The sequence below is a fragment of the Nomia melanderi genome, chromosome 8 (genome assembly GCF_051020985.1).
Source record: "Nomia melanderi isolate GNS246 chromosome 8, iyNomMela1, whole genome shotgun sequence".
NCBI classification, from domain to species: Eukaryota; Metazoa; Arthropoda; class Insecta; order Hymenoptera; family Halictidae; genus Nomia; species Nomia melanderi.
This window is the reverse complement of record NC_135006.1, coordinates 1,400,747-1,421,716: the sequence shown is the minus strand read 5'-3', so window position 1 is coordinate 1,421,716 and position 20,970 is coordinate 1,400,747. Positions and strand designations below refer to the sequence as shown.

Sequence of the window (20,970 nt, the reverse complement as noted above, 5' to 3'; positions counted from 1 at the left end):
ATTTTTTTTTAGTAAAAGACCATTGGTAGAGGAGTGCCATGAACACAGATGGCTTCAGCTGTCAGACTTTATGATTAAGAAACGCGAGAGGGCTGTGTTCTTGGGCAATAGACTAAAAGAATACAGTGAGGAGTACCACGAAGAGAAATCAAAAGCGGCATCCGACAGTCAAACATTGGGAAGCGAAAGCTTGTTAGGTTCCACGCAGAAACTTATCAGATCGACTAGCATACAGGAAGAACTGCTCACCACGTTCTAATGAATAAGATACGATTAAGCAACGATTTTTCCAATTTTCTTTACCTAACGTGACCGTAAAACTTCACGCACTTATCTAGTCAGTCTTGTGGAGGACAAGGAATCAGTTACTAAGAAGAAATGAAACGCAAGAGCTTCTTTTCCTTGTTCTCTTTTTTTGTTATTATTTATTTGTTACAACTTTTAATTATTTTAACAGATACCAACGTCTATCAGTACGTGAAAGATTCACAGTCAAGATGGCAAAAGGAATGATCAGTATATTTGAATGTAACGTAAGGGGTACCATGTTTTAATGAATCAAGGTACGAACCGCACCCTTTGAAATTGTACAAAAACGATAATTATATTCTAATAAAATCACCAATAAATGCTAAGTAATAAAGACAAAAACATGTACATTTAAACACGGATATTGTCCCATGGTGTTCACAAATAACGCAATTAAAAATCTTATTATTAAATATGGAATTTATTTACAAATTATCTTCCATCATTACAATGCTCTATAAAGAGGATAAGCATATTGTACAAATGACATATTTCTCTGTCCTCGTTCCTTGTACCAATAATTACAAATATAAATTGTATCATAACTGCAATGAAGTATTAGAACAATCAAAAGCTGCATACAATTAACGACACGGAAGTACAACAGATACGATCTCCGTAAATTGAGAAGACTAGTAGCAAAATATTGTATATGAATTTGATTGGTATCACCTTAAAAAAAGAAAAACACAAGAATCTTTCAAACGAATTTTAAACTTGTCTGTCAAAGTCAGATAGCAACTCCATAATTGTAAAAATACATTATTAGAATATTATTGGCTAATTTGAATCATCTCTTTGCGTACTGCATAACATAATCTTTCACCTTACTCCGAAATGATTCTTTATCTGTTATGAAAAGGTCAGCTGCGTCTCTATTCAAGGGATCATCAAAATTTAAAAGATCCTGAAAAGAATAGAAGTTATTTTTGATGAAGCATTACAAATTTGATAAAATTTATGCCTTATAAATAAGACTTTACTGCATTTATTATATCATGCTTTTAGACTCACAGTAAAAAGGGAATTCAAGCCCCATACAACATCCTGAAGCTTGCGTGTTGGCGCCCATCCCATTCCATCTATACTACTTTGTCTTAATATTGAAAGACATACGTCACCATTTTCACTTATATTAGGATGCCATAATTTTGTTAAGCAATTGACTTTTGGTGGCTGTAAAGGCAGCTTGTTAGTATCTACTTTGTTGTAAGTAACTACGTTATAAACACTAATAATATATTTACAGCCATGTTATAATCTTCGGGTATATAAATTTGGAAATAAAATCGACCTCCCAACCAATACCCTTCGTCAGGAACAATGAGAAGTGTAAACTCATGAAGACAGTGTGGGTCATTAAATGTAACTTGACAAGTACTAGGTAAAGTTTGCTCCATTTCTTGAACCTAAATAAGTAAAAAATATTAATGTTAAATAAGCCACAACACATTAGTCAATTCCAAACATTTTGAAACAATTGAAATAATTCATAATTTTATATATCTTTATATAGCTGTATCTACCTCCTTGACAAGTAATTTATCTCTGACAGAAATGCGTTTGTTATAATCTCTATTTTTTGAGTTCGCCAGGTCACCATCCTTTTTTAATTTTCCTCTTAGAGTAATCATGCTTATCTCAATTAAATCTGTAAACACATAATATTGACAATCGTAAAATGCAAAGAACATACCTGAAATTTAATAACTCGGCGATTCATATAAATGAAAATGAATTACGTCAAGTATAAAATAGTGATCAACCTATTATTTTGGGTTAAGTGATGACATTTAATCGCAACAGAAAAAAATGTCCAATGTTTTATTATGTCAAAATGAGGAAAATTATAATATACCACTGTAAAACTACAATGTTGAGTAATTTTCTGTGTTGACAAATAAAAATTATGACATTCGTTATCGTGTAACGGAAATTTAAGGTTAGGTCATCGTATTAAATTTAAATTTCTGAGAAGTTGTGCCTTACACGATGATTAATATTGTAGCACCAAGTTAAATGTTTATTTATACAATTTCTTCAGTGATAGCACATTTCGTTAAATTCTGTATGTTATTCCCCGATCCCCAACCATTTAAAATAAAACGGTAAATATTTAAGTGCACCAAAAGTCAGTCCTTCTTACTGTAGATGGCAACACCGATTAAAAGCCGAAAGAATGTTTGTTAGAAAAACCAATGCGATGACTGCTTCTCGAAGATTCACGTTTATTTTAAATAACAGTGTACAAACTTAAATAATTTCGAAGTTACCTGATAAACACATAATAATGAAAAGTATATTGTACAATTGAAACGTGAAATAATGATAAAAAATGAAAATAGCACTTTATGAAAGAAGTTTTATTTGAAATGACTTTCAGTCATCACACTATCAAGAAGAACAATCTTTTTTATAAATTTTTGAAAGTTTTACAAATTACATTTTGATAAGATTATATTTATAAGATTTCATAAGAACTTTCCTGTAAGAAAATGTTGGAAAAGCACAGCAACTACCATTTTTATACAAATGCTTGTCATGTTTGTAAACAGTTTGGTGAAGGAATTTCATTAAAAAGATGTGGCAATTGTACAATGATTGCTTATTGTTCTAAGGGACATCAAAGAAAACATTGGCCACAACACAGAGATTTATGTAGTATTATATGCAATATTTTGAATGATAATAAATTATCAAACTTTTTGAATTATGGAGATATTAATATCAAAAAATGGACTGATATGAAGATGAACTTCATGTTATTGGTAGCAATGAAAATTCCTAGAAGATTAAAACATTATGAGGAACAAATGTTTAAATTTCTTAGATCATGTACAGTGTGTCACAACCGAAATCCAAAAGAGCTTGTGGATTGTTTAAATTGTCCTGCAGCTAGTTTCTGTGTAAAACATAAAAATCATGCAGCACATATAAAAGTATGCTATATGTTTAAATTATGTTTTAAATTAGATTTGGCTTTAATAATGCATGAGAAGAAAATACCTGAATTAAAACTACCTTGTCGCATGAATTATATGGATCTACCAGGATGTATTGAAGATTTTATAAAACAGTATGTTAAAGAAGAAATGTCTTTGCAATTATCAATAGAGGAACAAACAATAATTAATGCAGAATATCTTACACGACCTCTAACATGTCTATATGCAATGAAAAAGTTAAAAGAGTTTTTGTGGGAAGATAAGATAATTATTCACATAATTGCAGCAAATATGTTAGAAGTTAGTGGTATAAATTTGTGGGAAATTTTGTTACATTGGTTACCAAAATCAACAGTAGTACAAATCATATTAATAGGGCCTGAAGTATTTCCAGACCCTATATCAATAAATCTTTGTAATCATTGTCAATCTAATAACAAGAAGCTTTTAATTGAAACGCATAATGTATTTTATACAAATTATTTTAATAATATTTCAAATATGAAACCAAATTTTATTATTGGATATAATGCAGGAATTAGTGAATGTGAAGACTTAAAATTTGGTAATGATACATGGGCACAATCTTTACAAATAATTGCTGACCAACATTGTCCACTCATTTTGACATCTTATACAATATCAGAAGCAATGGAAGAACAAGCAAGATTAAAAGTAGTGTTGAACAATAATATAAAGTGTTCATTCTTAGGTCACAATCCATATTCTGGTTTAAGACCATACAGAGATTTTGAATCTGAAGGTGTATATTATCAAAACCAGTATATAATTATTTACAAAACTTTAAGCAATCATAATTATACATGCTAATAATTTTATAGTATTATACATATAGATTAAGGAAAGCACTATCAAAAACATTACTTTTATAGATTACATTTACATAAAGCCACATTTTGATATTTGATGATTATATATGTTAAAATATTTGTACATATTTGGAATAAATAAAAGTAAATAATATTTATAATTTTATTTGTTAATTCTAACAGTTGATTATTTTAATTATAATCAATAATAAGAAAAAATGTAATAAAAGAACTCACACCGTCATCTACGATAAAGTCTTCAAACTTTTAGCACAAACTTATTTATTTCTTTACTCCATCGATAACCTATCTTTTGTGCTATCTTGAAGTTCTTAGAAATTCTACGAACTGTGTCGATGGTGGTTCAGTAGTTGAGCGTTTGATTCAGGTAGGGTCCGTTACTACATCAGGACGAGGGTATTTTTGACGTTGTCGGTATTTCAGAACAGTAGACAGAAAAATATATTGTATACACAGTCTGTACATATCTTAAGTCTGTGCTTCAACTAACTTGATTCCTGCTATAGATAAATATTTTTTAGTTACTGGTGCTCACCACATGTACCTATTAAATCTGACGGTTATGTGACACGTCAAATTTATAATATTTTTATAATTTGTTTTGCGTATAAGAAACTGTACGTATATAAAAATGAAGACTCGATTTAATTCTTACGATATTGTATGCACCGTAACTGAGCTGCAAAGGTGAGTGCATTATGCAAAAATGTAACAGAGTTGAATCCTTCAATTTGAAAAGCTACAATATGATACATTTAGTTTAAGTTCTGTTTATTGCTCACAAATTTTTATGATAGATATATAAAATGGTATATCTATGTATTAATATTAATTTCCAGGCTCATTGGTATGCGTGTAAATCAAATTTATGATATTGATCATCGAACTTATCTCATACGTCTTCAAAGAAGCGAAGAAAAATGTGTCCTTTTATTAGAATCGGGTAATAGGATTCACACAACTGCATTTGAATGGCCAAAAAATGTAGCTCCATCAGGATTCTCTATGAAGGTTTATATTAATATTTTAATTACTATATGCTTTGTAAATAATATTTACGTAAGACACTTCATTTAATATCTGTAGATGCGTAAACATCTGAAGAACAAACGATTAGAAAGTCTTACTCAAATAGGTGTAGACAGAATAATAGATTTACAATTTGGTAGTGGCGAGGCTGCTTATCATATAATATTGGAACTGTATGATCGAGGTAATATAGTTCTCACAGACTATGAAATGATTATTTTGAATATTTTGAGACCTCATACAGAGGGAGATAAAGTTAGGTAAGATATGGTTCAAAAATTATGTTTTAAATTAGATTTGGCTAATCAGTCTGAGATAGTAGGATATTAATAAGACTATACAATAAATAGATTTGCTGTTAGAGAGAAATATCCTATGGATCGTGCCTATAAAAATATCATGCCACCAATAGAAGAAATTCAACAACATCTTCAAAATGCTAAAGCAGGAGAAAATCTCAAGAAGGTTTTAAATCCACTTTTAGAATTTGGTTCTGCATTAATTGATCATGTTTTATTAAAGCATGGTTTCACACTTGGTTGCAAAATTGGCAAAGATTTTAATGTCATAGATCACATGCCAAACTTAATTCTAGCTTTAGAGTGTGGAAATGATATGATGGAATCTGCCAGAAAAAATGTTTCACAGGGCTACATTGTACAAAAGAAAGAAACAAAACCAACTACAGATGGCAAAGAAGATTTTATATATTCTAATATTGAATTTCATCCAGTTTTATTTGAACAACATAAAAATTCTCCATATAAAGAGTTTACTTCTTTCGATGTTGCGGTAGATGAGTACTTTTCTACAATGGAAGGTCAAAAATTAGACATAAAGGCTTTGCAACAGGAACGCGATGCTCTTAGGAAATTAGAAAATGTTAGAAAAGATCACGATCAGAGACTCATCACATTAAAAAAGACTCAAGAATTAGATAAACAAAAAGCAGAATTAATTTCTAGAAACCAAGCTTTAGTAGATAATGCCATATTAGCTATACAAAGTGCTCTTGCTAATCAAATGGCTTGGCCAGATATAAAAGTTTTGTTAAAAGAAGCAGAAAACAGAGGGGATCCAGTTGCATCTGCAATAAAACAATTGAAATTAGAGACAAATCACATTTCGCTACTTTTACATGATCCCTATGAAGACAGTGATGAAGAATCAGAATTAAAACCTATGTTGATTGATATTGATTTAGCTCACTCTGCTTTTGCAAATGCTAGCAAATATTATAATGCCAAGAGATCAGCAGCTAAAAAACAGCAAAAGACAATAGAGTCTCAGGATAAAGCTTTAAAATCTGCAGAAAAAAAAACAAAGCAAACACTAAAAGAGGTTCAAGCCATTCACAGTATTAACAAATTGAGAAAAGTATATTGGTTTGAAAAGTTCTACTGGTTTATCAGCTCTGAAAATTACCTAGGTAAGCTCATGAAATTATATATTTAGAATAATAATTTAGTAATAATTGTACCACATTACAGTAATTGGTGGAAGGGATCAACAACAAAACGAGTTGATAGTAAAAAGATACCTTAAATCTGGAGACATATATGTGCACGCTGATTTAACTGGTGCCAGTTCAGTAGTAATTAAAAATCCTGGTGGTTCTCCGGTACCTCCAAAAACTTTAGCTGAAGCAGGTACAATGGCTGTTGCCTACAGGTATACAAGAAATTATAATTTACTAATAGATATTTTGTGTCATCAGAATTTTATTACAAAAGAAATTTATATTGTTAGTATTGCATGGGATGCTAAAGTAGTGACTGGAGCATGGTGGGTAAACAATGATCAGGTGTCAAAAACGGCTCCGACTGGTGAATATCTTACTACTGGATCATTTATGATTCGTGGAAAAAAAAATTATTTGCCACCATGTCAGTTAATTATGGGATTAGGATTTCTATTTCGCTTAGAAGAAAGTTCAATTGAAAGGCACAAAGATGAGAGAAGAGTTAAAGTTGTTGATGACGAAAGTGAACATACAGAATTAATAGTCGAAGAAGATAAAGAAATAGAACTAATAGGAGACTCTGATGAAGGTAAAATATTAATTTGAACAATTAATAAATGTATTTATTTACAGCATAAAAGTTAATAATATAATATCATTGTTTTAATATTATAATCATGAATTAAATAGAAGAGCAGACAAATAATTTAAATCCTATTCAGGAAGAGTCTAAAGAGGATTTAAATGCAGACGAAAATAATGTTGATTATAATGACAGCGATGAGAGTGAAAATATATCGCACTTTCCAGATACAAAAATTAAAATTGATGTCTCTGGTTCTAAGTAAGTTACATTACAAAGAATACAGATTTAAAATTTCTTTGTCATAAAATCTAATACATAATAAATATTTCTCGTACTATAGAATGAAGTTACATATCGATCAAAATCAAGTATTAACACCGCAAAATGAAAATGAAGAAAATGTAATTTACTTGGGTGATGATAAACCAATAATATTAAATACTGCCATTAAAGAAAAGAGTTCTAATAAAGGAAAACAGAAACAATTTCCCAAACATGAAGATAACAAGATCAATGCGGAAACCAAAAAGAATGAGCAAGTAGTATTGAAAAGAGGTCAAAAAGGAAGGTTAAAGAAAATGAAAGAGAAATATAAGGATCAGGACGAGGAAGACAGAAAATTATCTATGCAAGTTCTTCAAGTAGGTGTAGTTCCAAATGCAATGTACATGACATATCAAAAAATTGCATAATAGTGATGAAAGGGTACATGCAAGAATTATTTCTTAATATTGGATTAATGCAAAAATTTTGATGTTTTTTGTATGTGATTAACAAAAAAATTTTTGTCTTCAAAACATATAACGTCTGTTTTTAAATTATTATAACGCGTATGGAGGACACTTCTTCCTTCATTTTTATTTAGTTTTTGTTTATACAGTGAACAGTTCAAAATTCTTCTTTTTATTTCTTATAACAAATAATGAAAACTTTTGCAACAACCCAATAATACAATACAATTCCTGTAGTCAGCAGGTGCTGCAAAAGAGGATAAGAGAAAAAATAAGAATAAAGATCCGTCTGGGCCAAAACAACAAGGAAAGAAGAAAGGTATAGCGAAACCACCCACATCACAAAATCCTCAGATTATGGATAATGTCGAAGAAGAAGACACTGGTCCAGGACCGGAGGTAGATATGTTGGATCAACTGACGGGAAAACCTCTTACAGAAGATGAATTGCTGTTTGCTGTACCAGTAGTCGCACCTTATAATACTCTACTGAATTATAAGTACATTGAAGTGTATTTATATTAAATTTATATTATAATTTTTGTTTGTTATATTTACGTTTATATATTATTTTTCAGATTCAAAGTAAAATTAACGCCCGGGACAGGTAAGAGAGGAAAAGCCGCAAAAACAGCAGTAACAGTATTCTTGAAAGATAAAGATATTACTTCACGAGAGAAAGACTTACTGAAAGCTGTCAAGGAAGAAATAATAGCTAGAAATATTCCAGGGAAAGTTAAAATAAGTGCTCCTCAAATACAGAAATTGAAGAAGTAAATCTTTTGTGTAGAAAATTCAACAAATTATTGTATACAAAGTGTATATAGAGAAAATTTCAATCTGGACTATGTTCCTAATAAATTATTACTCTTGCTATTAAGAACAAGGCATATATCTATTGCAGCGTTCTAATGCTTTTGTAATTTTTAAATTCTGTTAATAAACAGACATGTGTTTGTATCTATATTAAAATAGTCACATGTACAGAAATCATACATTGATAAAAATTTCAACTTTAGCTTATAACTTAAATCTCTTCTTTAACGTTTAAATAATTTAAAGTACACAAAGTTTATTATTTGTATAAATATAGAATTAATACTGTTTAACAGCCAGCACTTAACGCTACGACTCTTATATTTTAGGTGAGACGTATCAAAATATGTATACAATTTTGAAAAGTAAAATGCAGTTGCAAATAGTATTGGTTTTAGCATAACTAACATATTAACAGACTGTGTTTTTTATAAATTTCGATATAAATACAGTAATGTACAATATTTTACCAAATAGAAATGATTTTAATGCGTGAAATCGCATTCAAAACAGAATTCATAATGTTCGAAATAATTATGCATCAAACATATCATCATCAGATGCACTTTCGTGGACAACCAATGTCCTTGCTTTTCGAGCACTGTTAGGCCGTGATTTTGATCCCTTTGATATAATCTACAAAAATAAAACATACATATAATCTTTTATCGTTACCTTACACTTCATAAATAAAATTAAAGGTATTATTATTCTGTTATTTTATACATGTTTCTTACTTCTGGTTCAGAATCCGAAATTGATTCATCATGATTTTTCGCCTTAACTCGACTCCTGTTTTTAACTACAGTCTTCCCGCCCTTAATTTTATTTACAGAAACTGAATCAGTATTTTTTTTCGCTTTTTTAACTATTTTTATATCGTATTCTTCGTCAGATTCAATATCATTTAATATTTGCTTTAGATCTGCCACGCCACCACGTTTTTTATCAATTATAATGCCTACAGTACTGTCGTCAAGACTTCTTACTGGAGTTAAATTCTTTAATGCCCTTATACGCGGACTTTTCCGATTTTTATCCGCTGTTGTTTTCTTTACTTTCGGCGGATTAGGGGATTTTAAAATATCCAGTTTACGATCATGAATACTATTTTTAAATTCCAATTTCCCATCCGGTTTATGCGACAATTCTTTCAAACCTTCTGTTAGTATCTTTTCAAATTTATCATAAGCTGGTACATCATTGTATTTCATACTCGCTAATAGAGTCATAAACTTAAGAACAGGATTTGGTACTGATCCTTGAAAACTTTTAGTTAAAAATTCCGGAATATTTTGAAATGCTTTTTCCTTCTGCTTTTGTACTGCAGCTGGACTTGATAAGTCTTTCTCCCATAACAGTGAACCGCATAACCATTGAATTATGTTATAACCCAAAATTTCCAAATCACCACGCATTGTTGGCACTGAAACAAAAAAATAGTTTATTCTAATTGATATCTTTCCTTCAGAAGTACAAAGATAAAAGATAAAACAAATTCTAAAATCTAATTTGTGATTATCAGTACCTCCCATGTGAGCATCTCTACTAGTATACTCAATGGTTCCGTTATGTGCTTTCTTTGGATCCAACTTATATTCACCCTTCGTGTAATGGGATGCTAATCCAAAATCTACTAAATAAACTTGATCTAGAGAATTTGAGTGTAACAATAAATTTCCACCCTTTATATCTGCATGAACATATGTTTTAAAATGGATGTACTCTAGTACATGCATCTAAAAATATAAATACATTTTTTTAATTTAAATGCATTACACAAGTGAATTCAAAATGTATGTTGAATTGTTCCTTACTATTTGTAAAGCTATTTTATACACTGTGTGCTCTGGGAATCGTTTATTATTATTTTTAAATAGTTTCCATAAGTCTGTACCATATCGTTCCATCACTATAAATCTATATTTAATATTTTTGTATTCATGACTTCCAGAGCCAATATATGGTGGCATACCAAGCTTAGAAAGTTTCTTCTTCTTTCTCCAATTATCAACTAAAATGAATATCCTTTCTCACAATATCTGAATAATTATATATCATAATGTATAAAGACATAACGTTTCAAAAAGGGCAATATAATCATGTAAAATTGATCATGCAAAGAATCTTATATTTTATTTTCCATTTACCAATACCTATAGAATTATATTATATTCAGTTATATTACCTATCCTGAATCATCTTACACATAACTTACTTTCATCAGATTTAGCATTTCTCATATAAAAATGCATTTCTACAAATAACGGTCCATTTCCATGTGGTTCCTATAATTTTTAATTCCCAAAAAATGTAACACATAAACAATTTAATGCAACCAGTGAAGAAAAAAACACTTACAATTTTAATTACATTTGGATAATCCTTTGGAGTTTTCCCACTATATGGAGCAGCTGCAATTGTTATTGTAATTATATTAAATTTATTTGTCACTTTTTAAATACAAATGGAATAAAATGTTGTTTATGAGAGGAAACGAGGTTTCAATAGGAATAAAAAAGTGTATACCAGAATAAACTTCGCCAAATCCTCCAATACCGATTGACTTGCCAAGAATCCACTGTTTTTTCGTTATGTCTGTTAATATTTCGCCAGGCGATATAGGATCTGGCATTTTATATAATTTAGATGCTTTTTTCTTAGGTGCTCTTTTTACTTCAGCACACATGATGAGGTTACGAATGTAATAATGTTTATAATGCGTAAAAAAATGTGTGTCACTTCAAACAGAAATGACAAAGAACTAAGGATAATTTGAAGTATTATAAAATAAAATTCTAACGCTTGAATAAGTTTAAATAAACACTTTACACGCTATTCAGTGAGCAACGATGTTTCACGTACAGTCTCTGAGCGGCTGTGAATACGAAAAAAATTCAAAGGCGGGAACTGTTCAGTGTAGTTCATGAACGTTATGAAAATTCCTATGACAAGAAATATATAATAACATGAAAGTTCCATTAATAATAAACATAATAAAAATTATAAATATTCTTTGACACGTCACAGAAAATTTTTTTTGTTATTCAATACATTTAGTTTATATTGGTCAATTGTTGTATAGAGGAAAGATGTTGCCATTGGTAGTCCCGGTTATTTCGCGCGTTTTGAAGTATTCAACGTATGCCAGAAATGCTAACTTACTCCCCTCACGCTAGTAACTTGAAAACAGCGTTTCCCCACTACCTTTACTTTAAGAGCTGCCCGAGACTGGATCGTGAGTAGTTCTATGTAGTGTTCAATACAGACAGGTAAAACTAGGTTTGGAGAGGGTAACTTTTCATGAGGAGAAACACCCTCACATATGCCGTCACATGCTGATACACATGTTCATATTCAAAAATGTTAAACAGCCGTTAAAGTGTATTTACATATCACGCGAGAAAAACATATAATATGAAAGAACGATGAATAAAACTTCGCATTTCTTGAGCCGCGGTTTCACTCTATGAATTGAAGCATCAGTATTTGACGTTCCATTAGATAGGTTCGCGACTTCGTACCGCTTAGGTTATTTTTTTAAATGGAAGAGGTCGCAAGTCGCTCTCTAGATTTACGTCTAGACGGTAATGATCAAATCATCGAGATAGATGATGAGAACTCGTGTGGAAACGACAATGATACCGAGTGCGAACGGGAAATCCCGTACGGGGAGTGTACACCGCGGCAGGCATCGAGTAGACACATGGACAACTCAATTTTTAATACAATTTCTAAAATTGTTAACCCCACGGCAAAGGTAAGGAAGAAAACAAAATACTGTTTGAATTACCATTTAACTTGTCTTATCTTATCAATGTTTACACATCTTCATTGAATCACTCATTCGGAGTACTATGGACTTGGTTATAGATCTTACATTAAGCTGCATTGTTCGATTCCTATACGTTTTAGGTATATTTCTGTGTTTTTTTACTTATTACACATTTTCTGCAATCGAGAGATTAATTTACCTACATTGTGTTTAAATTTCAGGTACCAGAAATCCAAGATTTCAAAATTGTGAAACCTATAAGCCGTGGTGCATTTGGCAAAGTATTCCTTGGATACAAGAAGTCCAATCCTGAGAAGTTGTATGCGATTAAAGTAATGAAGAAAAATGAAATGATAAACAAGAATATGGCCTCACAAGTTATAATTGAGCGGAATGCATTGGCTTTAACTCATAGTCCTTATTGCGTACAATTATTTTATTCGCTGCAGTCCCTGAGCAGTGTTTACTTAGTAATGGAATATATGGTGGGTGGAGATCTTAAGAGCTTGCTGGGTGTATATGGGTACATGGAAGAGTCCATGGCAGCTTTTTATACTGCAGAAGTATGTCTCGCGTTGGAATATCTTCACTCTCACGGAATTGTACATAGAGATTTAAAACCAGATAATATGCTTCTGTCACGAGAGGGACATGTTAAACTTACAGATTTTGGGCTTAGTAAAATATCCTTGCATAGGGATTTAGAAATATCTGATTTAGTTAATTGTACACCTAGTCTCTGTATTAGAACACCAGGACAGCTTCTGTCATTAACGTCGCATTTGTCTTTTGGCTCTGGACAGAGATCCACTAGCGACTCCAATCTCAGTGATGGAAGCACGCCCGGTGTTAACTTACTGCCTGCATTACAACGGAAGTGTACTAAATTTCCGTCGTCGCCATGCTCTGTCGTTTCCTCTGCTGCATCGGAAGATTATTCTCGAGTATCTGGTGTTACTCCCTTTCAATCAGCCGAGGATCTCCGATTAGGGGAACGTTTTAGAGAGAATATTATAATTGAAGGCAATAATGACGAAGAGACTGAAGAGAGTAGCTCTGGAAGTTATCACACATGCGAAGCATCTTCTATTCGCGCTAATAGTGGATTGAATCAAAACGTGGACGACGAAGATGAGTCTACGCTGGAAGCAGAACGCTCTGAACGTACTTTTTTCCATACTAGCCCTTTGAGCACATGTGTTAACACGGTCGCAAGAGGTTCTAAAAGGAAGAGGGCTCCAGCACTAGGTACAACGGGCTTAACGTGTGAGATAAATGCAATGGATTTAGAAGTAGACAAAACACCAAAACGGAAGAACCGTGGCTGCATATTTTCTAGGAGTCCTATGAACTCCACCATTTCAGAATCATTGAAAGAATCAGACAATGCTAATAGCGTAACCGGAGGACAAGAAAAAGGATCAGGTGGGAGGGTCGCCTTCAGTACACCAGTGTCATTCACGAAACAAAAAGAAAGAGCTATTCAAAAGAGTAACAATGAGGAAGAAGAGGAGAAAGATGGTGTAGAAACAGTACCATTGGTTAAGACTACAAGGTTTCAACTTCCACCACCTATGTCAGCACACTCAGCTACCAATATACCAATAGATACGTCGGAGCAACACCGCTCTCCTCAAGGTATATCTCCTATCAAGACCCCGGCAAGTTCAGGCAATTGCTACACACCTTATAGAACACCAAAGTCTGTTAGAAGAGGCCAGGTTGGCGTCAACAGGTCAGACGACCGTATACTTGGAACGCCGGATTATTTAGCTCCGGAGCTACTTTTGAAACAAGGTCATGGTCCTGCGGTGGATTGGTGGGCTTTAGGTGTCTGTCTTTTTGAATTCTGTACCGGTGTCCCGCCGTTCAACGATGAAACACCACAAGCAGTGTTCGCCAATATTTTAGCCAAAGACATTCCATGGCCGGAGGACAACGAAGCTCTGTCGACAGAAGCCACAGAGGCCATCGATGCACTTCTAACTCTAGACCAACACGAGCGCCCTTCTGCGAAGGAAGTGCGGACTATGAATCTTTTCCAAGATTTCCCTTGGAACGATTCGCTTAAAACCGTTCCACCATTTGTTCCTCAACCCGATGACAACTACGACACATGTTATTTTCAAGGTAGGCTCGACTAGTGCGGAAAGACTGAATTTACAATTTCGCGATCATATAAATTTGTCTTGTTTTCAGCACGGAACATAATGCAACACTTGAACGTGAGCAACTGTGACACGTGATCATTAGGAAAACTGTTTTTTGCGCTACCTGGTCTATCATGGGAGTAGACGTCATTAACACAAAGATTGTTACAACGTAAAACTATTTTTTATATAGTTGTAAATGTATAATACTATAAAATATTTTGTTACAACTTATAAGTTTCTGTGCGTTCACTTATCTCTAGGCGAAGATTCCTGACTTAACTGTTATGCTTCTTTGCATGGTCGTGATCAAAGATCGAGCGGGACAAGTGTATCGTTGATAGGTTCTCTTGATCAATTATTACGTATTATGTGTTCAACGAATTTCTTTATCATACATGACGATGCATTGCGTTGTTCGATGACGATGAGGATGATAACGAGCGAAATACTTTATCAAGCAGGAATGACACATTCCCGGCGTCGCGATTTTACTTCAGATTCTTGTAAATCCAGGGTAGGAAGTGCGTCACTCTCGTGTACACGCCTGGATATTGACCTTTGCCACATCCGATACCCCAGCTGACGATACCAACTTGCGTCCAACGACCATCGTTGACCATCAACGGGCCACCGCTGTCACCCTGTACAACAAATAATGCTGTGTTAGTTAATTCCAAAAGAAAGTGAAGAACAGGAATATCGCAATACACACCGAGCAGGAATCTTTCGCAACTCGTCCTGCACACAAGAAACTGTCTACAATGCCGCCAGGTGCAGCCGCGCCGTACTTCGATTTACATTCACTGTTCGTCCAAATCGGTATCGACACCTCTTGAAGTATAGCTGGTTGTGGTCCACCTTGAAGAAACAAACGTTACGTTATATTAATCCTAAGGTCAATAATCAGTATTCTTTACAATAATCAATCAGGTTATCGCTATAAAAGTTAATTCGTCGCATGGAAATTCTACAGTCCTAGTTACAAATCTGTGACTGATTTCAATCGAGGTTAGACTTACTTTCCCTCAGGGATCCCCAGCCGATGACTGTCGCGGTTTTCCCTGAGTAGAGCTGCGAACCGCTAGGCAGGCAGATGGGTCGTATCTGTTCGGTGAACGGGACCGGTTCGCTGAGAGTCAGAAGCGCGACGTCGTTGTACAGGGTGCGCAGATTGAATCCTCTGTGTCTGACCACACGTTTCACTCGGCGCTCGATATGTCTGATCTCGGTGTGGGTCTTGATATTGTAGTCACCGAGTCGGACCGTTAGCCTTGCCACGTCCCAAGGATTCATACTGCGAACATAGAGCGATGGTCGAGGTGAAGTGTTTATTCATAATACTTGGAATAACATTAAGTTGTACGATTGATAAAATTGAAATTCGATCTAGGTTACGAAGCTAATACTGGACTGGTACTCTAGCGGCTTCCAAGGTTCATCAATTCTATCTTTAAACGATACAGTTAGGATCCGCAATCTTGAAAGACAATGCTGAACATTACAAGTCGACCAGCAACGTACGAACGACTATAGGCCAAGCGAATTCTTCTCTGGAAATAGAGATTCCTCGTAGGCAGTTTAGTCATGTACTGCGTCTTTCTGCGACTTACTTGGAAACGCAATGAGCTGCGGTTAGTATGTGTCTATCGTCGATGAGCGAGCCACCGCAGAACTGTCTGCCTGCGTTGAAGAGCGCTGCTATCCAAGGCCACTCGCCAGGTTCAGCGTTGTGACCTCCTACGATCCGCTCTTGGTCCTGGTTACCATTCTTTGCCCCGCATTGGGAAGTGTCCAGGGTAGGGAACGTTCCTATCGGTTTCTGGGTAGTGGCCGGCGTGGTCGGCGCGCCCGGCCACCAGGCAGGTTTCTTCGTCGGCCAGGTCGTGCCTAAGCCCGGTTTTTTCGTAGTGGAAACTGGTTTCAACGTGGAGGTCGTCGCTAAATCAAGGTACGGTGGATGCGTTGGCAATGGCGGCAAAGTGTGGTCGGGTGGATGCGTAGGGATCTGCGGCGGCCATGAACCGTGAATCGGAGGTCTTGGTTTTATGGTCGCGGGTCCCTTGTCTTTTTCCTCGGTTTCCTGCGAGACATTTCCAACAATATGAATGTTCACCGCGATGCTATTCGACAATCGCCGAGAAAGATTTCACAAAGGAAAGGCGAGCGGTTAAGGAGAGTCGTAAAAGTTTCGTTTACGAAATCACGTCGCTCGATAGAAGTCCAAGCCTGACTTTCTACACTAGATCTAACGTTTTCGATTCGCATCACGTATTATTTTTACGAGTTCCTGGTAAGTAATCGGACCGCCTCGATCAATCGTAAAATCGCGTTGAACCAAATCTCCGTCGTAGAGTCGACGGAGAGAACCAATAGCTACCAGTAACGATTGTCTTCGAACGTTATCGTGCCGCTGATGCATTAAGATTGATCACTGATGCCTGTTACGAAATTGATGCGATCAATCACCTGGACATCATCGACAATTGGATCAATAGGATCCTCATCGGTGGCCGGAGGTGGAGTAACAACTGGAAGCAGGTTGGAGCAGCAGATTCCAAAATTCGTTTGTCCGTTCTCCTGGATGTAGCTGCAGGTGTCGTAAACTCCGAGCACCCAGCCATCCAGAGCGCTCAAGTCAGGGATTTTGAAGTAGGGGTAGCATTCCTTGAAGCTGGTGCAACGCCCTACTTCGCCTTTCGATGTCAGACAGGACTCGCGGCTCGAGATACCCTTCCATAAGATGCCTCGGCCCCCTCTCGTGTCGAATCCAGCATCCAAATTACTTGCCGCTTCATACGCAAATAATAATATTGAGTTACTAATAGAAGAATAAATACATCATTACAAGTGGAGGATAATTTGATAAACAAGAGAGTACTTTTAAATTTTCTTAGGACAATGCAAGTTGGATAACTGCAGAAACTACTTTACGATTCAAAGATTAAACTAAATCTGCAAAAACAAACTATTGTATGAATAATAAGATCATATCATTCATTGAATCGTTATTGTTAACATCTTAACGTTATAAGCGCTTAGTTTCCTTTTTATTTTTCAATAAATCACTCGAACAGGAAGATGTTTTATTGCATCGATAGAGAAACTGTTTCTCGGAGTTCGCTTCGGCACGTCCGCGGATACACGCGTATGCATTAACGATGTCTAACAGTGAATGACACATCGTCTACCGTTGTAATGAATGCAGATCGTCCGCGCCGCGTGACGCATTTGTCTAAAGACCATGTGTTATTGCCTTCCCTTCGACACTCTATGTATATCGGAAAGAACTTGGCGATCAAAGAAGTCCAATGTTTTTCGAAGGTTTTCGGTTTACCCGAATCGTTTTCATCCGGTGGTCATCAGCTTCGCGTGAATTCACATTGAACCGCGCGCCCGTAGAACGTATCACTGAACTGTGCAGACTTGTACATTTGCTCCAATCGTCGCGAATGGTATTCCTCTCATGTTCCACGGGACACATTCTGATACGTCCTATTGTTGCAGAGAATTTTAATTGCAAAGGACCAAGAAAATGACCCACTTCACGGCGATTGGTGTGTAACGATCGCCGCCGTGTCGCCGGAATGTTCATCTTCGACTGATCAGGAATGAGATATATTATAACACAGTTACGGTCGGATTATTGACAGCGAGTTCGCTGACCCAGGATTATACACACAGGAGTCACACATGTCTCGGTGGCGTCGCGCTTCCGTTTGCCGTCTATGGAATGCGCGAATCATCGATCATTTGTCGATGCTCACCGTTCGTCGTTCGTAGGTATCACACAAAGTTCAAATATTCCTCAATCATTTGATAGAACTTTACCGCATCCGGCAATCTTCTTGCATCTTTCATCGAGATCTTAAAGACGACACTTAACAATTTAAAGTCACGATAACGATGTGTCTCAAAATATCAAATATACGCTACATTTTTATTGAAAAAAAACAATGCCTATTGTTTCTATATTTATCTTTAAGTTACTACGATCATTTACAAAAGGACCAATCGGATTCTGCGGCGTTAACTTGCTATCAACTCTTCTATCAATTGTTCAGGTATAATTGATTGATTCGATTATAATCTTAGATTGGCTCGTTATGCACGACTTACCTTCAATGACCACCGCGTTATCATCTTGCTCATCCTGCCGGAGGTTGTCCAGCGATGACTCGAAGATAACCGACTTGCCGGCGGAATCAGTGTGGCTGGTGTCCGCGACGACCAAGACCGCGAGGATCGCCTGCACGACGAGCACCGTCACCATCTTGGCCTGCGAAAATCGTCGGTTCTAACGCTCGATCGCGGAAATCGAGGGAGAACAACACCTGGCGGAGAGACACGAGATGTTAGGGCCCGTCCGCTGTTACCAGTAGGGACCCTGGGACCGGCACTAAGTTGCTAAGCTGCTGAATAGCCGGTGCTCGAGCTTATAACGGGCTCGTTCTCCCCTCTCGGGCTCTCCGCCGTTCTTTGCCCCTAGCTGATTCGATACGGCGAGTCATTCGGCAGTCATCGGTGGCTCTCCTCTTGTTCTTTTAGCGGTTCCCTGCCAAGTCCGGGTGCACCACGTAGAAGAGGGTGGGCTGAGGGCGCAAACCAGAATATCGAAGTACGAAAATTTCCACTCGAGAGAATTGAGAGATCGCCGCGGCGAACGCGATCACGCGAGGGATAATACTCCGCTTACCGATCCAGCTTGTTTTCATCGGGGAATGGAGATTCTTACGGAGGATGATGGAAATCGTCTCAACGAATGGTATCGCAGAACGATTTTATTTGAATGCTCGACTCATATAACCGAATAGAGTTATTTCAAATAAATTATCTGGAATTACCTCCTCTTCTTGGAAAGAACTATTCCAATGGTCAGGTATTTTCCGATCGAACTAAGATGTCCGTTATAATATACTACTTTCGAAGAAGTCATAAAGAAAGAGTAGTAAGAGAGTAAGTCTGCCTTTAGAGTAGAGCGTTCCTTACTTGAATGAATAAAAATGCACGTTTATCAGGTGATAGGACAAGTACTCTGTTAATCAAGTTTCATTGAAACACAGACTGGGACATTAGATTAAAGATATCTATTGTATTATTATGATTACAGAAACGTCTAGACTGTAAAACGATCGGTTATCAGATTATTCATATAACGAGCGCTCTTGTGCTTAAATCTAACGCAAAAAGTTGAATTAATTTGCATTTACCGTTCAGCAAATCGTGTTCACTGGATCGAGAATAATGGGCAAGCGTTCCGGTAACGGGTCCGAAGAGTCAGCTGCGGTCACCGGGAAGACAGTTCTGATTTCGGGGCTCTTTTTTCTCTGTCCGGTAGAAGAAAAATATCCTCGAGCCGGCCCGATTTGTCAGTCGATCACGAGATCCGTGCCCAATTCGCCCGCTCGGTAACGGGCGAGTGAAGGACTGTTAGCCGATAAGTATCATGAGTGCGTGTGGTTCGTCCTGGGGAACGAAAACATCGATCCCCGGGGCGGGCAATAGCGTATCGGTGATTATGCAAGGCGACGGTGACGGAACCGGATCAATTTTGATTTGTCGCTGGCCGATACTCCCCAGCCGAGCATGAATGCCGGCCCCGGAGTCGCATTTGCATAGAGAGTACGATCCACGGGGCCTGGCCTTGAAGAGGCCGAGGGAAGGCTACACGTAAGGGACGGCCGTGAACTTACCTTCGCCAGCCGGCGTGATCCTCCGCGATCTCGCGCGCCGTCACGAATGCCAATCGATACGCGTGCATTTCCTTCTGACCACGATGAATGGAATTTTTTCGCGTGGCGAACGTGGATCGTATGAGACGTACAGTTTCCACTTGTTTGCTTCTATTTTCGCGGTGGGCCTGCGTGCGCGTACCAGCCGCGATGGGCGTGGACTACTCATTGGAATCTTTGTATCGCGATAAATTATTTATTCCCCGCGCGCCGACTTTTTCCTCGTCTTCGTTTCTGGCTACCGGGAGAAACGGGGATTCTTATTACCCGCGCGCGGTCCCGCATTGACAGAGACGGGACTTTTTGCTCGCGCCACCTCCGACCGAATGCGATTCGTCGGAATTACAGGGGATGCGAATTTTTAGCGGGTTTCTTTATTGCGTGTGACGGAGGTCTTTTGTTTTGTAGATGTTGGTACGTTTTATTTTGGGAGTGGACTGATCGAAGTAGTGGAGTTGGTTGTGGATAGTGGAGATGGTTGTGTTTGTAGTAAAGTGTAGATATGTATAAGTAGATGAAACCTTGTCCATAGTTGGAGTACCTGCGAGGTTCGAATGAATCTTGTTTAGAGCAGAGAGTGATTG

The 20,970-nt window shown here is 36.4% G+C and overlaps 7 protein-coding genes and 1 long non-coding RNA gene across 18 annotated transcripts in view; 5 read left to right on the top strand and 3 right to left on the bottom strand.

Annotated features, from left to right (window-relative positions):
• Obsc (Obscurin) overlaps positions 1-722 on the top strand; it is a 41,329-nt gene extending 40,607 nt beyond the window's left edge. For 5 of the 6 annotated variants that reach the window (XM_031975920.2, XM_031975918.2, XM_031975919.2 and 2 more), the window contains one exon: positions 13-722. In XM_031975920.2, the coding sequence (XP_031831780.2) occupies positions 13-259 (247 nt within the window). In that variant the 3' untranslated portion in view covers positions 260-722. The remainder of the gene's footprint in view (positions 1-12) is intronic. The other variant, XM_031975921.2, reaches the window with a different exon arrangement.
• On the bottom strand, positions 712-4,463 carry LOC116426665 (NEDD8-conjugating enzyme UBE2F). 4 transcript variants are annotated; one of them, XM_076369990.1, is made up of 5 exons: positions 4,322-4,463; positions 1,836-1,960; positions 1,557-1,718; positions 1,324-1,485; positions 712-1,216 (listed from the first exon to the last, which is right to left on the bottom strand). In XM_076369990.1, the coding sequence occupies exons 2-5, from the start codon at positions 1,941-1,943 to the stop codon at positions 1,100-1,102; spliced, it is 549 nt and encodes a 182-aa protein (XP_076226105.1). In that variant the 5' UTR covers positions 1,944-1,960; positions 4,322-4,463; the 3' UTR covers positions 712-1,099. The 4 variants fall into 4 exon arrangements, with proteins under 4 accessions (XP_076226105.1, XP_031831792.1, XP_031831794.1 ...); XM_031975932.2 differs by lacking the exon at positions 4,322-4,463 and adding an exon at positions 2,299-2,486; XM_031975934.2 differs by lacking the exon at positions 4,322-4,463 and adding an exon at positions 2,168-2,312.
• On the top strand, positions 2,383-4,177 carry LOC116426664 (uncharacterized). The gene has a single exon (XM_031975931.2). The coding sequence runs from the start codon at positions 2,805-2,807 to the stop codon at positions 4,083-4,085; it is 1,281 nt and encodes a 426-aa protein (XP_031831791.1). The 5' UTR covers positions 2,383-2,804; the 3' UTR covers positions 4,086-4,177.
• Positions 4,464-4,566: 103 nt separating the features above from the next.
• Positions 4,567-8,877, top strand: Clbn (Nuclear export mediator factor NEMF homolog Clbn). The gene is made up of 10 exons (XM_031975926.2): positions 4,567-4,792; positions 4,945-5,116; positions 5,192-5,394; positions 5,485-6,563; positions 6,625-6,805; positions 6,884-7,185; positions 7,287-7,440; positions 7,523-7,823; positions 8,151-8,413; positions 8,492-8,877. The coding sequence occupies exons 1-10, from the start codon at positions 4,737-4,739 to the stop codon at positions 8,688-8,690; spliced, it is 2,910 nt and encodes a 969-aa protein (XP_031831786.1). The 5' UTR covers positions 4,567-4,736; the 3' UTR covers positions 8,691-8,877.
• A 91-nt stretch (positions 8,878-8,968) lies between these two features.
• Positions 8,969-11,923, bottom strand: LOC116426663 (serine/threonine-protein kinase VRK1). Its single transcript, XM_031975930.2, has 7 exons — positions 11,259-11,923; positions 11,091-11,143; positions 10,948-11,017; positions 10,547-10,743; positions 10,258-10,468; positions 9,467-10,155; positions 8,969-9,365 (listed from the first exon to the last, which is right to left on the bottom strand). The coding sequence occupies exons 1-7, from the start codon at positions 11,416-11,418 to the stop codon at positions 9,264-9,266; spliced, it is 1,482 nt and encodes a 493-aa protein (XP_031831790.1). The 5' UTR covers positions 11,419-11,923; the 3' UTR covers positions 8,969-9,263.
• A 5-nt stretch (positions 11,924-11,928) lies between these two features.
• On the top strand, positions 11,929-14,891 carry gwl (serine/threonine-protein kinase greatwall). 3 transcript variants are annotated; one of them, XM_031975928.2, is made up of 4 exons: positions 11,929-12,489; positions 12,726-12,989; positions 13,308-14,634; positions 14,704-14,886. In XM_031975928.2, the coding sequence occupies exons 1-4, from the start codon at positions 12,274-12,276 to the stop codon at positions 14,748-14,750; spliced, it is 1,854 nt and encodes a 617-aa protein (XP_031831788.1). In that variant the 5' UTR covers positions 11,929-12,273; the 3' UTR covers positions 14,751-14,886. The 3 variants fall into 3 exon arrangements, with proteins under 3 accessions (XP_031831788.1, XP_031831787.1, XP_076226103.1); XM_076369988.1 differs by adding an exon at positions 12,603-12,644 and having other exon boundaries at positions 12,339-12,489; positions 12,726-14,634; positions 14,704-14,891; XM_031975927.2 differs by having other exon boundaries at positions 12,726-14,634.
• Positions 14,888-19,052, bottom strand: LOC116426662 (proclotting enzyme). Its single transcript, XM_031975929.2, has 6 exons — positions 18,774-19,052; positions 17,124-17,446; positions 16,268-16,737; positions 15,677-15,951; positions 15,370-15,515; positions 14,888-15,298 (listed from the first exon to the last, which is right to left on the bottom strand). Exons 1-6 carry the CDS (start codon positions 18,925-18,927, stop codon positions 15,146-15,148), a joined length of 1,521 nt encoding a protein of 506 aa, XP_031831789.1. The 5' UTR covers positions 18,928-19,052; the 3' UTR covers positions 14,888-15,145.
• On the top strand, positions 15,849-17,607 carry LOC143174798 (uncharacterized). The gene is made up of 3 exons (XR_012999162.1): positions 15,849-15,976; positions 16,048-16,453; positions 16,566-17,607. It is a non-coding gene; the product is annotated as an uncharacterized LOC143174798 (long non-coding RNA).
• Positions 19,053-20,970: the final 1,918 nt, after the last annotated feature.

What these genes read in the sequence shown, in the direction of transcription:
- LOC116426664 (XM_031975931.2), top strand. Translation starts at nt 2,805, where the DNA reads ATGTTGGAAAAGCACAGCAACTACCATTTTTATACAAATGCTTGTCAT.
- Clbn (XM_031975926.2), top strand. Translation starts at nt 4,737, where the DNA reads ATGAAGACTCGATTTAATTCTTACGATATTGTATGCACCGTAACTGAG. An exon ending in AATAGGAGACTCTGATGAAG is followed by an intron (nt 7,186 to 7,286) that starts GTAAAATATTAA and finishes TGAATTAAATAG; the next exon opens with AAGAGCAGACAAATAATTTA. An exon ending in ATTGATGTCTCTGGTTCTAA is followed by an intron (nt 7,441 to 7,522) that starts GTAAGTTACATT and finishes CTCGTACTATAG; the next exon opens with AATGAAGTTACATATCGATC.
- LOC116426663 (XM_031975930.2), bottom strand. Translation starts at nt 11,418, where the DNA reads ATGTGTGCTGAAGTAAAAAGAGCACCTAAGAAAAAAGCATCTAAATTA. An exon ending in ATCCAAATGTAATTAAAATT is followed by an intron (nt 11,018 to 11,090) that starts GTAAGTGTTTTT and finishes TAAAAATTATAG; the next exon opens with GAACCACATGGAAATGGACC. An exon ending in AAATGCTAAATCTGATGAAA is followed by an intron (nt 10,744 to 10,947) that starts GTAAGTTATGTG and finishes TATTCATTTTAG; the next exon opens with TTGATAATTGGAGAAAGAAG.
- gwl (XM_031975927.2), top strand. Translation starts at nt 12,274, where the DNA reads ATGGAAGAGGTCGCAAGTCGCTCTCTAGATTTACGTCTAGACGGTAAT. An exon ending in TTGTTAACCCCACGGCAAAG is followed by an intron (nt 12,490 to 12,725) that starts GTAAGGAAGAAA and finishes TTTAAATTTCAG; the next exon opens with GTACCAGAAATCCAAGATTT. An exon ending in CGACACATGTTATTTTCAAG is followed by an intron (nt 14,635 to 14,703) that starts GTAGGCTCGACT and finishes TCTTGTTTTCAG; the next exon opens with CACGGAACATAATGCAACAC.
- LOC116426662 (XM_031975929.2), bottom strand. Translation starts at nt 18,927, where the DNA reads ATGGTGACGGTGCTCGTCGTGCAGGCGATCCTCGCGGTCTTGGTCGTC. An exon ending in CTGGGGATCCCTGAGGGAAA is followed by an intron (nt 15,516 to 15,676) that starts GTAAGTCTAACC and finishes TGTTTCTTCAAG; the next exon opens with GTGGACCACAACCAGCTATA. An exon ending in TTGCGAAAGATTCCTGCTCG is followed by an intron (nt 15,299 to 15,369) that starts GTGTGTATTGCG and finishes TTTGTTGTACAG; the next exon opens with GGTGACAGCGGTGGCCCGTT.
- LOC116426665 (XM_076369990.1), bottom strand. Translation starts at nt 1,943, where the DNA reads ATGATTACTCTAAGAGGAAAATTAAAAAAGGATGGTGACCTGGCGAAC. An exon ending in CCGAAGATTATAACATGGCT is followed by an intron (nt 1,486 to 1,556) that starts GTAAATATATTA and finishes CTGCCTTTACAG; the next exon opens with CCACCAAAAGTCAATTGCTT. An exon ending in GCTTGAATTCCCTTTTTACT is followed by an intron (nt 1,217 to 1,323) that starts GTGAGTCTAAAA and finishes TATTCTTTTCAG; the next exon opens with GATCTTTTAAATTTTGATGA.